General features: G+C 35.9%; 1 protein-coding gene across 1 annotated transcript in view; it reads right to left on the minus strand.

The window, feature by feature from the left end:
• The window catches only part of LOC122735047 (phospholipid-transporting ATPase ABCA3-like), a 226,913-nt gene that overhangs the window by 69,863 nt on the left and 140,563 nt on the right, over nt 1-16,487 (minus strand). The window contains exons 19-20 of the mRNA XM_043976297.1: nt 12,620-12,881; nt 9,787-9,803 (exon numbers count right to left, since the gene is read on the minus strand). Of these exons, the coding sequence (XP_043832232.1) occupies nt 9,787-9,803; nt 12,620-12,881 (279 nt within the window). The remainder of the gene's footprint in view (nt 1-9,786; nt 9,804-12,619; nt 12,882-16,487) is intronic.

Genomic DNA, 16,487 nt, shown 5'->3' on the forward strand with positions numbered 1-16,487 from the left:
AGTGTAAAATTCATTTACTGCCCTGCTCCTTTCCCATCTCTTCCCCCACTCCATAAGCCTTTTCCTGTTTCTTTCATGTAGAATTTCACCTCTGCCCTTCCCCCTTCCCTAACCCTTCACCCCTCAATTTAACCCTAAAGATATCATCATGGGGCAGCTAGGTGACACAGTGAACAAAGCATCCATCCTGGACCCAGGGGGATACCAGCCAAAACCGGGCCTCAGACACAAGACAGTTGCCCACCATATGACCCCAGGCATGTCCCCCAGCTCCAATTTTTTATGGTTCTCTAGGGTCTTGTATTTGGAAGCCAAATTTGCCATTCAGTTCAGGTCTTTTCATCATGAATATCTGAAGGTCTTCTTTTTCATTAAAGTCCCATTTTTTCTGCTGAAATATTATGATGAATTTTTCTGGGTAGGTGATTCTTGGTTGTAATTCCATTTCCTTTGCCCTCTGGAATATCATATTCCATGGCCTCCGGTCCTTTAATGTAGAAGCTACTAGATCTTGTGTTATCCTGACTGGGGCTTCATAGTACTTGAATTCTTTCTTTTTTGGCAGCTTGCAATATTTTCTCCAAGAGCTCGGGAATTTGGCTGTATTATTCCTAGGAGTTTTCCTTTTGGGATCTCTTTCTAGAGGTGATTGGTGGATTCTTTCAATTTCTATTTTAGCTTCTTCTTCTAGAATTTCAGGGCAATTTTCTCTGAGAATATCTTGGAAGATGATGTCTAAGCTCTTTCCTTCATCATGGTTTTCAGGTAGACCAATAATTTTCAAATTATCTCTCCTGGACCTATTTTCCAGGTCAGCAGTTTTACCAAAAAGATACTTCACATTGCCCTCAATTTTTTTATTCATTTGGATTTGCTTTATTGTATCTTGGTTTCTCATAAAGTCACTGGCTTCTATTTGTTCAATCCTCATTCTTAGGCAATTATTTTCATCAGAGAGCTTTTGTACCTCCTTTTCCATTTGACCAATTTGACTTTTCAAGCCATTGACTTTTTTCTCATGTCTTTCCTGCATCCCCCTCATTTCTCTTTCCATTTTCTCCTCTACCCCTCTAACTTTATCTTCAAAGTCCTTTTTTGAGAACCTCTATGGCCTGAGACCAATGAATATTTTTCTTGGAAGCTTTAGATATAGGGGCCCTGATGTTGACATCTTCCTCTGAGGGTGCACCTCGATCTTCCTTGTTACTGAAGAAACTTTCTATGGTCCTCACCTTTCTCTGTCTTCTCATCTTGCCTTTCTTTTACTTGACTCTTAGCTCCTTAAAGTGGGGCACTGTTTCCAGGCTGCAGTATCCCAAGCTTCAGAAGTCCCAGGTGGCATGATTTAAGGAGGATCAGGTTCTTCACTTGCCTGGCCTGTTCCCTGGCCCTTAGATGACCCCTGACCAACTTGCTAATCAACCAGCTTTATGTGTTGTGGTTGTCAGCTCTAAAGAGCGTGTGCCCTTCCCCCACCTGGGCCACTGCTACACAAACCTACCTCCTGGTTCTCAGCAGGGGTGAAAAATCCAAGTTCTGTCTCAACACCAGCATAGACCCCTGTAGTCTCCCCCCTGCCCAGGGCTCAGCCCTTTCACCAGACTGTGAGCTTAGTTCCAGACGACACTGGCCCTTCAGCTGATTCAGAGGCTCTGGGGGTCTCCTTCTCTGGTGAGGCCTTCTTGGGACTGGATCTGTGTCAGGGTGACTGTGGGGTTGGGCTCCACTCCTGTCTCAGCACAGCAGCTCCCTCCTTCTGACCTTCCAAGCCATTCTTGGTTAGAAGATGATTCTTCGGTGAGTTTTGCTGCTCCGGGCATTTTCCTACGGCGTTATTTGGATGTTTTTTGGAGTGATAGTGATAGTGATAGTGATTTGAGTTTGAGAGCTCACTGCCTTTCCTCCGACATCTTGGCTCTGCCCTTGAAGTCTTCGGATACCAAATTCTTATCAGAGATTCCCCCTAACCCAACTGACCACTTAGCTTCTTATCTTAAATGCATTTATATTGTCTTTGCAGAAGCTTTTAGTTTCAAGTAATCAAAGGTACCTATTTTATCTTTTATAATTGCTTCTATCTTTTGTTTGGTTAAGAATATCTTTTCTTCACATAGCTGTAAGTTGTATATAGTCTATTTTTCTTCAAATTTTTAAATCATATGATCTTTAATATTTTTTTTGAGGGGCAATGGGGGTTAAGTGACTTGCCCAGGGTCACACAGCTAGTAAGTGTTAAGTGTCTGAGGCCAGATTTGAACTCAGGTACTCCTAAATCCAGGGCCGGCGCTTTATCCACTGCGCCACCTAGCTGCCCCTATGATCTTTAATATTAAGTTTGCCTATCCATTTAGTATGTATTGTGAAATATTCCATAAGATGTTGATCTAAGCTTAATTTTTTTGTTGTTTTTGTTCATTTAAAAAAATTTAAACTTGAATGCAAAATTAGAAAAAGAAAAAAACATTGCTAAATACAATGGAGAGGATTCAATATAAAACAGTTAATTCTATTTTAAGAAAACCTATACAATAAATACTACACATTGTTTTAAATTCTGCCCAGATTTTCTTTGCTTCCTTGTTGGTTTTCTTTTGTTCTCTTCTGTGTACTTTTAACTTTATTATTTCTCCTCTCCCCCATCTACCCTAAAAAAGTTTGCAATTAAGCATGGATATGCATTTATATACTTATACAATAGATATCTATACACATATGCATATATATTTAGACATATATATGTAATACTATGCTTATTTCCACTTATCATCTGTTTCTCTGAAAGTAGATAGCATCTTCCTTCACAAGTCCAAGTCTTTTCATGCCTTTTCAAGTCAACCTTCTCATCATTTCTACAGCAATATTCCAACCAATCACATCCTATCTGAGAGATTATCCATGAAAGTTTTCCCCCAAATTTTCTGCATTCCTTCTATTCTTGGGTCCATAGATTTTATTTGTACAAGAAAAACTGAATTAAAAATAATTGAAATTATCCATTTTATACTCAACAAAGCTCTCACCTTACAATGTAGTTTAAAGTCTGATATTGCTTAAACTATTTCCTTTACATCTTTTTCTGGTTTCTTTGAAGTTCCTGACCTTTTATTCTTTCTAATGAGATTTGTTATTATTTTTTCAAACTCAGTAAAATTTTAAAAATAATTTAATTAGGATTTCCTTGAGTTGGTAGATTAGTTAGATAAAACTGTCATTTAAAAATTATATTGGTTTTACTTACTTTTTTAATAATGTTTCCTGAAAAGCAACAATATTGTTGAATTCAAAATGTTATTCTGCTATCCATTTCTGTTTTATGGGTAAATTCATCCCATTCATATTCTAAGCTACAATTACTTGTGCATTTTCCTCCTTCCTATTTTTCCTCACTATCCTTCTCACCCTATTTACCTTATCCCTCCTCATTCCTCTGTTTTACTTCTACCCATTACCTTGCCCATCTATTCTATACCCTACCTACTCCCTATACTCTGCCCCCCCTCTATCCCCTTTTAACTCATCCATAATGAGAGTTCCTTCACTGCCTACCCTCCCCCTACTAGCTTCTTCTGTATCAACTTTTCTTTTTGTACCTCATTACTCCTTTTCATTTCTCCCTATAAAGTTTTAGTTTTTTAGAATCACCCCATCATACTCAGGTCAGCCAAAGCATTTCTATCAAATTACCCAAATAATAATGACAATCATAAAAGTACTACTTATATTTTCACATATAAGTAGTAAACACTTTGTCCTTATTGAGTCTTATAATTGATCTTTAATGTTTACCTTATTTTTCTCCAGGATATTATATGTTGAATTTTTCCTCAAGTTCTGAGTTTTTTGTCACAAACCCTGAAAGTCTTTCAATTCACTGAATATCCTTTTTTTTCTTCATTCAGGATGATACTTTTCTGGCTTTGTTACCCTTGGTTGTAACCCCAGCTCTTTTGCTCTGCAGAATATAGTATTCTAAGACCTATGGCCATTCAGCATAGTAGCTACTAGGTCTTGTGTAATTTTTATTGAAGCTCCATGATATTTAAATTGCTTTTTCTTATTGCTTCCAATATTTTCTCCTTAACCTGGGAGTTCTGAAACTTGGCTATGATATTCCTGTAGGTTTTTCTCCTGTGATATCTCTTTCAGGTGGTCATCAGTAGATTTTTTTTTCTATTTCTGCTTTTCCTTCTTATTCTAGAACTTCAGGGTAATTTTCCTTAATAATTTCTTGTAATATTGTATCAAGACTTTTTAAAATCATAATTTTCTGGTAGTCTGATTATTCTCATATTCTTTCTTCTTAATTAGTTCTTCAGATATTTGTTTTTCTGATGAAATGTTTCATTTTCTCTATTCTTTCATTCTTTTGGTTTTGTTTTATGGTTTCTTGTTGTCTAAGAACATCATCTTTCCCTTGCTGAATTCTAGTTTTCAAGGAATTATTTTCTTCCTTAAGTTTTAGGTTTTCTATTTCAAATTTTTTGAATTTATTTCCATAATTTTCTTGATTTTCTCAGATTGCTCTTATATTTTCCCCTAATTTTTCCTCACTCTCTCTTATTTGGTCTTTAGAGTCCTTTTCAAGTCCTTCCAAGAACTCTTTGTGTGCTTGGGCCTATTTGACATTTCTGTTTGAAAAAGGAGTGCCTTTTTTTTTTTTTTTTTTGGTGAGGCAATTGGAGTTAAGTGACTTGCCCAGGGTCACACAGCTAGTAATTGTCAAATGTCTGAGGCCAGATTTGAACTCAGGTCCTCCTGACTCCAGGGCTGGTGCTCTATTCACTGCACCATCTAGCTGCCCCAGGAGTGCCTTTTTTAAAGCTACATTATCTTCCTCTGATTATGAGCCCAGATCTATCCTTATAGTAACTATCTATGGTTGGGTTCCTTCTCCTCCTCCTTCTTCTCCTTCTTCTTTTTTTGCAGGGCAAAGAGGGTTAAGTGACTTGCCACAAGGGTCACACAGCTAGTAAGTGTCAAGTGTCTGAGACTGGACCTAGACTCAGGTCCTCTTGAATCTAGGGCCAGTGCCCCATCCACTACACCACCTAGCTGCCCCAGGGTTCTTTCTTCTTTGCTTGCTCATTTTTATTTATTTATTTTTGTTTTATTTTATTTTATTATTTTTTTTAGCAGTTATTTTCTGAAGTCTGTCTTGGGACCCAAACTTAGGGTCTCCTCCTCACTTCTAAGCCACAGTTAGGACTCCAACCACACTGTCCTACAAATGATCTTGCTCCCTGTGATCCCTCTGGTGGCTGTAACATATAGCTGTCCTCTACCTGGAACTGAAACCAGGGACTCTGCTCTTCTGCAAGTGCTCACAACCCACAGGGTCCCCACCCCTTGCTACTATATTCAGTGGGTGTGCGCTAGCTCCTTCTCACTGAAATCATAGCCTAAGACACATCTGGTCAGTATATTTGTGCTTGCCATCCCTTAACAGTGGAAAGTGTACAAGATTCTAGGTATCCTAGACCATGGATAAAGCTGAAGTTGCTTTATCTTTAGCACATAATTTCTGTTTTGGAAAGGTTTATGAGGTCATGGAAATTAGAGAAAATGTCTAGTCCTCTATCTTGTTCCTCATGTAACCCAGAATACATGTTAATTGTTTATATAACTTGAATACTTTTACCAGAGAAATCTGATACTAAGATTTTATTCCCATTTAGCTGCTCTGCTCTTGGTTTGATTCCTTCACTAACAGCATTTGGTAAGACACAGTGATGTAAGGAGAAAAGTCATTGTTGCTCTCCACTGATGTTGACATATGGTACTGTGAAGTGGGCCTTGGTCATCAGCCTCTGCATTTGTTCTTTTGAATTGTAGGTGAACAGATTAGAGACTATAATTTTGAAATCTTTGAAAGGTTAGGAGAGTGAGTGTTTAGGTTTGCAGTCATCTAGACCCTCAAGAACTTCAGCATCCAGGATTTGTAGAGTTAAGAATTAATGCCCCAAGGAGCAAGAAGTTGCCCTTGGTAGTGACCCATGGTACCCAGTCCAGTTTTAGCTGAGATGAAGACTCACACACTAGCAAATAGATGCTGCATATGGAAGTAAACTTGATGGACCCAATGCTATATAAAAACTGTGCTAAGAGTGAATCTACTCTCTCCAGAGTCTGATTTGGGATTAGAGAGGTTATGCCTCCAAGGTGTTGGGGGAAAATATTTGTACTTTCATTCTTATGATATCTTCAAAGTAACAATTCTCTTGTAAAAGCTAATTGATGTCAAGTTCTTAAAATAGAACTGGGGTGTTAGTTATTGGCACCAAACACTGGAGGGAAACAACTGATGCAAGCTAAAATGGATGGCAACAGAAAAAACCATTCAGGATACTCCAAGAACCCTGGGGGTATGACACAGATTACTTGGCTCTGGTAGAGTGAGCCAGATCATACTGGTTACAAAGATAAAAATAAATATAAATAGAAGTTCTAACATATTTCCCCATACCCTAACAGAGCATTTTTTCTACCTGACTTTGGCGATCACTGCTTTAAAGGATCATATTGAAAGAATTATAGAATTTCAGAGCTAAAAGGGACTGTAGAAATTGTATAATATAGTCTTCTCATTTTACAGATACAGAATAGCTTATTATGTATAAGAAAAATTTTAACTAGTTGCAATGTAGCTAACAAAATGACAAGGACCATACTGGAATTATCCTGCAAAAATGCCAAGTTTACAGAGTCCAAGGTAGAGAGTATTTATGCTTTCATGCTTGGAAAAGAATACAGTAAAGTCATGAAAGGCCACAAGTAGTGAGTAAAGAAAAGAAGGATCAAAATCCAGAGAGATATATTCTGAAAAGTGTTAGGTGATGGAAAGAGTAGCTATCATTTTATTAAAATGTGGCTTTTGATTGGAGAGTGCTTAGCATATGCTATAATTTCTGAGTGGAAGCATCTTTTTAGCTCTGAATTATTAAGCTGACATATATTTACTGGAGAAAGCCAATTCCTTTTTATACTTAAATAGACTATGAGAACGCAAACTGTGATTTGCTTTATCTAATACTGCCTGAAAAGACCTAGTAAGCTGACTTTTAGTTGCCTAAATGGCTGATTCACCAGATACTATAGGTTCAGTTTGACCATGCTGACTACAGTACTGCTTTAGTGAATACCCTACCACTGAATAACGTTTACTTGATTAATTCTTTAGTTCCTTCTAAAATTCTGTTCTGAACATAGAACTTTTCAACTTAAAGACTAACTAGAGTCATATTTATATCTAGAGTTGAGAAAGTGATGATTAGTAGAAATATCCTAAATATCCATTAGATGAGAGTTTATTTATGAGAATAGATGTTCAGGGTTACAAGTACCACTATCCAGAGAAGCAAGGTATTAAAATTTTTTTAAAAAAATCACAATTTTCTCCCTTCTTCCTACCAAGAGAGCCATTCTATATAACAAGTAATATTTTTAGAGAAGACAATAAAAAGGTGAAAAAATTAACATAACGGAGCAATACATCAAAAGTCTGAAAATATATGTATCATATCACACTTGTGAACTTCCCACTTCTGCAAAGGGGTGTGGTAGGGGTTATCTTTTTATATCTCTTCTTTTGAGCCATGCTTGTTCTATTTTTTTTTGTGCAACATATATATTTATGTATGTGTATATAAATACATGTATAGCTCCTGAACCCTTCCCAACACACCCCTCCCCCACCTTCTTTAAAAAAATTTTTTTTCAGATTAAACATTTTTATTTAGATTTTTTTTTTCTGTTCCAATTTCTATCCCTCCTTTCCTCCCTCCCCGAAGTGGCAAACAATCCAAATGGGTTATACATATATGATCATGCAAAACATCACCCATCTATTTGTCACTTAATGAAAGAACGCAAAAGCTAGCACGCTTCAATCTGTTCCATCAATTATCAGTTCTTTCTTTGGAGGTGGATAGTATGTTTCATCGATATTCTTTTGAGATTGTCTTGGATTAATGTACTGTTGAGAATAGTTAAGTCATTAACAGTTCTTCATGCAACTATTGCTGTCTCTATGTATAGCATTCTCTTGGTTCTGCTCACTTTCCAATACATCATTTCATACATGTTTTTTTCCAGGCTTTTTTGAAGTCATCCTGTTTGTCATTTCTTACTGCACAGTAATATTCCATCACCATCATATTTTTTGGTGACACTTTTGATTTTTTCCATTAAATGTTGGTTTAGTCATTGTGCCTGTTGTTTTCTTGACAGATCTTTCTATGCTTCTCTGTATTACCACATTTTAAATTTCTAACACCATAGTTATATTCCATGACATTCACATTCCCTGATCAATTGGCATTGTTTCCAATTCTTTCCTATAATAAAAAGTGACTATATAAAATATTTTGAAGTTCTATGTGGGGACTTTGTCATATCAATGGTCTCCTTAGGGTTTAACCCTAAGTAATGGTTCAAAGTGTGTGAATACTTAATCACATTGTTTAATTCTTTACTTTTTTCCAAAATTGTGCTTTCACAATTCCACCAATAATGCACTAGGGTACTGATCTTTCTACAAAACCTCCAACAGTGATGATCACATTTTACCAATTTTCAGAGTAAGAGTTAAAATCTCAGGATTCTTTCAATTTCTATTATAGAATGCTTTGGAACATTCTTTCATATGGTTAATAGTTTACAATTCTTCTTTTGAGAATTTTTGTTCACATCCTTTGATCATTTATCTACTGGGGAATAGCTTTTGGTCTTAAATATATCTATAAAATTTTTAAATAATTTGGATACCAAACTCTTACCAGAGAAATGTGATAGATTTTTTCTCCAATTGATTGCTTTCTTTCCTATTGTAGGTACATAAATTTTGTTTGTGCAGAAGCTTTTCAGTTTGGGGAAAACATTTAAAAAACAGTTACTAGATTCTACAACTACCTATGCCTGCATTCTTAAGGTAGAAATTAAATTAATATTTACTTATTTATTTTTAGCTATAATGTTGTGCTTTCCCCTCAAATAGCAGCATCAGTAAATAAGTGTGAATGTGCATTTTAAGGCTAAGCAGCAAAGTTTAGGTTTCCTTTACACAATTAAGGCAGAGAAAGGGGTTGTTCCTCCATTCAAAGAAGTTTTCATTAATTTAAACAGAATCTTTCCCTTGTCCATCATCTTTGCTTTAGCCTCTTTCCCTTCCTTCACAAATTTGATACCAGAGCTAATCAGTTTACTTATGAAATTTTCTCCACCTTTATTGGAATCCTTTGTCTCCTCTTTTTCCTATCTTCATGCTCTGCCAATCTTCAGCTCTGGATTGCTCACTGAATCTGCCTTCTTTGCTTATTCTCATGAGCTTTTGAAACCTTCTCAAGGAATTTGTGCAATAGTTTTGACTAAGTCCACTACAAATTCATGTTATCAAATTTCAACTGAGCCCTCATTATTGTATGACAATCATAAGATCATAGATTTAGTGAGAAAGGACACAGTTCATCTTGGCTGGGTGGTCTGAACTGATCAATCACAGCTATGTGTTTTCCTTACTTATCTTGTGTGTTCAACTGGCATCCAAAAAACTTTATCTCTCAGTTGATGATCTTCCCTTCTACTTTTACCTTTGATTCTATCCCTTTTCATTCTCTCCAGAAGCTCAACCCCATTGAAAAGGAAGAAGAATAAGAGTAAATGATCATCTTTTCTTTATTTATTGCCTTCTTCCTATTGACTTATAAACATGGTCTCCCATCCCTTAAAAAACAAAACCGTTCATTTGACTCTGCCATGTACTCAAAATATCATCTTAGATATTTCCTCCACATTACTATCAAAAACTCCTCAAAAGTAGGAGCTTTATTTGTTGACTTTCATTTCTTCACTACCCATTCATTTAATCTTTAGCCCTTTAAAATATGGCTTTTGACCATTCTGGAAAGAAATATGGAACAATGTCCCCCAAATCACTAAAAAGTCTGTACAATTTAACCAAGTGATATGAAATCACTATGAGGCCTATAGCCCAAAGAGATTTAAAAAAAAGAAGAAAAAGATCCAAGGGTACAAAAATATAGTACCTATTTTTGTTGTAACAAAGAACTGGAAATATAGGGGATTACCCATTAACTGGTAAATGGCTGAGCAAAGAATGGTATTTGAATGTAAGGGAATATTATTGTACCATAGAAAATGACAAAAGGTAAAGTTTCAGAGACACCTGGGATACATATGAATTGATAGAGTATGAAGTAAGAAGAACTAGGACAAACTATCAGTGCTATGTGGATGACCCACGAATCTGAATACTTAAGCTCCTAATTCACTACAAAACTCCAGCCTCACACAAGTTAATGACCATTAAATGCTTCCACATTGGCACTGCAAACTGAACATGTCCAAAATGGAATTTAATATCTTCTCACCTAAATCCAACCTTCCCAACTTTCTTATTTTTGTTGAGTACTATCATATTCTCAGTTATTCAGGTTTGAAACCTTCAAGTTATCCTTGTTTTTCAGTTGCTAAGTCCTATTGATTCTTTCTCTCATAATCATTCCCTTTTCTCTATTCACATGGCTACCATTCTAACTTAGGCCCCTATCACGCCTTAACTGGATTATTCCAATAGCCTCCTAGTTAGTCTCCCTGTTTCCAAATTTTTCTTTCCTCCAATCCAGAGGTGTTAACACTCTCAGCCTCAGGGCCTATAAAACTCCTGAGTGTGACCAAAACCAGATTAAAATGTAATTGGGAAAAGTTGAACAAAATAAATAAAAATACAATACAACATAATGTTAATTTGTAGGTTGTTGTTGCTGCTTTTTGTGGGGCAATGAGGGTTAAGTGACTTGCCCAGGGTCACACAGCTAGTAAGTGTCAAGTGTCTGAGGCTGGATTTGAATTCAGGTAGTCCTGAATCCAGGGCCAGTGCTTTATCCATTGCACTACCAGCTGCCCCTAATTTATAGTTTTTTAAGTCAATATGTGACCAGTAGAGATCCATTTTGAATCTATAACTGTCAAAATAATCATCCTAAAGAACAGTTCTAAACCTATCACTTCCTTATTCAAATTGTTTAGTGAGTCCTGATTGCCTCAAGGACAATTTACTACCCCCTCATCCTGGCATTTAGAATTTTTTATGATCTGGTTTCAACCTACCTGTCCAATCTTAGTTTACATCATACCTCTTCACATACTCAAAGTTCCAACTAAATTAAATTATGGACTGATATTTCATTCAAGGTAAAAAGTAGCAGAGAAAGGGAGAATTTCTCTTGGCTTGCTGAAATTTGATTTTATAGTTTCTGTCAGTTTGAAAAATCCTGTCAATTAAAAAACCATTTTTGAGTGCTAATGATGTGTTGAGCCCTATATTGGATGCTGAGATGTGTAATATTTGTTAAATATTGGTCCCTGCCCTTCATGAACACATAGTTTATATTCTAGTAGTGCATATATAAGACATTTTCAAATAAATATGACAAAATTAAGTATAACCACATTAGAGGATTGAAAAATAATACTATGTTGGTTCAGAGGACAGAGATCACCTTTAGATAGAAAGGAAAGCTTCATGGAATGTCAGCAGGGGCTATAAAGAATAGGTAGCCTTTCAACATGAAGAGTGCATGGGACATGATGTTTCAGGGTGAAGGCCCAGAAATGAAAATGTATATGGTATATTTGAGAAACTATAATTAGTCTTGTTTGGTGACAGTATAAAGTACCCTAAGCTAAGATGCTTGTACAGAACCTTCTACTCAGAGGAGCTCTGTCTGTATAGTGTCCAGGATTCCTTAAATGTTCAAGAAAATACAAGGGAAAATAAGATGAGTTAAAGTTGGAAAGAAATGTGACCCACCTTATAAAAATATGGTTGTAAATATGTTAGTTTTTAAAAGTCACTTCTGCTCACTGAATCATACTAAGTGTTCTAACATAACATGAAAAAGCTGAAGGTCTGCAAGTATTAAGGTTATCCATTTGGATAATCACCTTTTGGTGAAGACCAAACACTTTCCAGGGCACCATTTCTTGAGAGTAAAGACACAGGGAACCTCAGAATTAAACTCTCTCTCTCTTTTTTTTTTTTTTTAAGTGAGGCAATTGGGGTCAAGTGACTTGCCCAAGGTCACACAGCTAGTAAGTGTTAAGTGTCTGAGGTCGGATTTGAACTCAGGTGCTCCTGAGTCCAGGGCCGGTGCTCTATCCACTGCGCCACCTAGCTGCCCCAGAATTAAACTCTCAAAGAAGAGATTAGTTAGTTTTTTATGGGGTTGGTTTCTTATCAGCAGCCACCATTCTTTAACAACCAAATCAGCACATGCTAGTTTGCCAAATCCTTTTCCCATCCATAGTTAAACAGGCTAGTGGACCTTTCTCTCCTCAAAGGGGTCTCTCCTTTTGGTTTCCTTAGACTATATGGACAAGACAGGTCTCCATTGTACCAGTGATTAAAATCTGACCCAGAGGAAGATATGCAAATGTATACAGAGTATAATATAAGGCAGGTGATTTCGTGGGACTTTGTTAGTACAAGATAACAACATACAGGGATGTTTTCTTGCAAAAGACCTCTGACAAGGTTTCATAATTCAACAATACATTTCTATATTATTCTTACCTGACACTGGCATGGGTATCTGTCCATCACTATCCAGCATTTGAATAAAGATGTTTTCAAGACTTAAAGATCCAGAGAAATTGTAAGGTACAATTGTCTTATCGTATGCATTTAAGGACAATTTGAGAGCAGATGGATCTGGAATCTTGGAAGAGTAGTTGATGGCCATAAGAGCTATAGTAGTACATGTCAGAGGCACCAGAATCTGTGCTGTTATCATCTTCCACTCACGCCAACTATACATAACCTTCTTCACTAACATGGCAAAGAATTGCTGGCAGTGAAGTAAAAGCTATAATAAAAACAGGAAAGACAGAGTATAATAATGTTCCCAGATTTAAACATATATATCTATATCTATATATCCAGCTGAAACTCTTTAAAGTGTATGATATAAATGCAATTTAATGGAAGAGAACACATAAAGTACACGTGTCTCTGAACAGAAGCCTACAAAGTAAATACATATCAGAATACATTTTGTTTCTATAATATAAATATATTATATATGGCATATAATATAAAATATACTTAATTTTTGAAACTTAAAAATATTTATTTAGTTTTCACATATTTAAAAATTTTTTGAGTTCCAAATTCCCTCCCTCCTTCCCACTCTCCACCACCCATTAAGAAGGCATGAAATGTGACATCATTTATACATGTGAAATCATGCAAAATATATTTCCATATTAGCCATGTTGCAAAAAACCAATAAAAATAAAATGAAAAAATTATGCTTTAATTGTCATTCAGACTGTCAGTTCTTTTAACAGAAGGTGGATATCAGTTTTCATCATAAGTCCTTTAGAATCATCTTTGATCACTGTATTGATCAAAATAGCTAAGTCATTATAATATTGATTACTGTGCACAATGTTCTCCTGGTTCTGCTCACTTCACTTTGTATCAGTTCATATAAGTCTTCCCAGGTTTTTTTGAAACCATTCTGCTTGTAATTTCTTGTAGCAAAATAGTATTCCATAACAATCATATACCATAACTTGTTCAGCCATTCCCTAATTCTTTGCTACAATTAATTTTATACATATAGGTCCATTTCCTTTTTCTTTGATCTCTTTGGGATATAAATCTAGTAGTGCTATTTCTGGGTCAGATGGTATACATAGTTTTTTTATAGCCCTTTGGGCATAGTTTCAAATTGTTTTCCAGAATGGTTGGACTAATTCACAACTCCACCAACAGTACATTAGTATCCCTATTTTACCACATCCTCTCCAGCATTTGTTATTTTTTTTCTGTGATGTTAGCCAATCTGGTGGATGAAAGGTATTATCTCGGAGGTGTTTTAATTTGCATTTCTTTAATTAATAGCAAGTTAGATAATTTTTCTTATGATTATGAATAGCTTTGATTTTTTTCTTCTAAAAACTGCCTTTTCATATCCTTTGAGCATTTACCAATTAGGGAATGGCTGTTATTTTTATACATTTGGCTCAATTCCCTACATGTTTGAGAAATGAGACCTTTATCAGAAAAACTTGCCATATATTTCCCCTACAGTTTTCTTATTTCCTTTTAATTTTGGCTATCCTGGTTGTGTTTGTGCAAAACCATTTTAATTTCATGTGGTCAAAATTATCCATTTTACCTTCTGTGGGGACCAATTTTTAATTGGGGAGTGTTAGCTAAGTGGCTCGGTGAGACCAGCAGCCTCCCTCAAAACAGAACAGAATTTATTTTAACAAGAGCAAACTTAAAAAAAAAAACACAAATAGGATAAGTAGGATCAAGGGAAAGGAAATAAAATGGGGAAAGGGAAATTATACAACCTTAAAAAATACCACTGCCAAGGAATCAGCTGAAAATATGCAGCAGAACTCCTGTCACCTTCCAGTGTCCAGCTAGAATACCCAATTCTCCTCCCCCAATCCCAGAAAAACCCCACACAGCCCCAGCCAATGGGATAGCCACTCTGACAGTCACATGACTGCCCTCACTAGGCTTCCAATCATTATAATTTTGCTAGGCCCATGTAGGCGTTGGTGAGTGGTGATGACATGAGGTGCCGGTGCCATGGCAACAGCTACAACCAGTGGGTGAAGCACTGTGCGGTTTGCAGAGCCCCAGGCCAGTGTACACCAAGGCAGAAAAACCTCAAATAACAATTAATTATTTACATTCCCTCCTTTGTTTCATCAAGAAACACAGGGTGTTTCCTTGATGGAACAATAAATAATAAATAATAAACAATAAATAAGTTTTTAAAAAATAACAGAATATCATAACCAATGCTAACAAACAATATACTAATAACAATATAGGAAAGGGAAAATACATATTACAGACGATGTATATAGTAACAGAGGGAAAAACAAAAATGTCCATTTAAAGTCCTTAAAATCTTGTCTTCAAAGGAGGTTTGAGATGTCATCAGGGGAACTAGACTCTGTTCTGGATTCTGGCTGTCTCTGGATTCTGGTTGTCTGTGGAACTGCTGGATTTTCATTAATCTTTAGCATAGCATTGTCCAAAAATGTTCAAATTAAACAATGGAAGTTCTTCAAAATATACAAAACAAGTTTAAACTTTATATATATATATATATATATATATATATATATATATATATATATATATATATAGCATATTGGAGTCCCCCCTTTGGAGGATACTCATATCTATATACAATACAAAACTGAGACAGTTATGACATTACTAACACTTTTTACCACTATATGTCTGGATCAAGGCCAAATTTAGTTATGTGTCCATGATGACACCTGAAAATGTTATGGAAAGGTTACCATATCACATCTCATGGTGCATAGACATCTAATAATTGTGCTAGGCCTCAGGTGGATGGATTCTGACCATGCCACCAGATTGAGTGAAGAAGCCAAGTTAAGTTAAACTAGGTGCATGCATTAGGGCTAACATGACACCAGAACATTTTTGGAGTGAGAGAGGAAGAAACTGGACTATGTCCAGCAATTGTGCTCTACATAACTGCTCTCATAAGCAAACTATGGACTTCCTGAATGTATTTGGCTGTTCTCTCAGCCTCCATCAGGGTATCTTACATGTACCTGTCTCTCCTCCTGTTGTACATATATTCTCTCCAGGGCCTGCAACGTGGAGTTGAACTATCTCCATTAAGCTCACAGTAAGAGCAATTAGTTTCTGAAATGGTAAGTTTCCATAAATCATAAATCTAGTATTAATTTCACCAAAGATAATTTGATGGTAAAAGCATGATACACTGCATAACTTAGGATATACTTGAAATATATATATAATCCCAAACCATACCCAGAGTATACATAGTCACAATGACATACAAATGATAAATGAATGTAAATGGCTAATATTATTAAACATTATTACAGAATCTTCATTAAGCAAATAAACCACATCATCTTGTCCATGAATTCTCTATCTAGTACAATGACAATAACAGATACTTGAAATGACAATTTATCAAAAGGAAATAAAACATCAGCGAGACTCAATATGTTCATTAATTGCCTTATAAATCAAGCAGTAAGGTTCAATAACCCTTTCTAGAAGACAGAGCCATGTGCTCTTGGTGGAGAAGTTCTTCACCCGTAGGAGGAAAAGCTTGTTTAAGGTAAGAGCTTATAATGCTAGAATTTGGTGTACACCACATTTTTTAAACTGGTTCTCCAATTCTCTGCATGCCAAAGTGGCAGGGGTTTCTGAATAATCATTGATTCTTCTAATGCTGTCATAATGACCATTATGGTAGAAAATATGGAGTTCTTTAATGTCGACTTTGTCTGTGCCACAAATTTGCCATAAAGGTTCATTCAACTGGTGAATGATTACATTCAGTTGGTTATATTTGGCAAAGGCTAAAATGGCATCGTTCCCAGCACAAGTACCAACTTTTTTCAAATCAGTGACATATTCTTCA

This window comes from Dromiciops gliroides, chromosome 1 (assembly GCF_019393635.1).
Source record: "Dromiciops gliroides isolate mDroGli1 chromosome 1, mDroGli1.pri, whole genome shotgun sequence".
NCBI classification, from domain to species: Eukaryota; Metazoa; Chordata; class Mammalia; order Microbiotheria; family Microbiotheriidae; genus Dromiciops; species Dromiciops gliroides.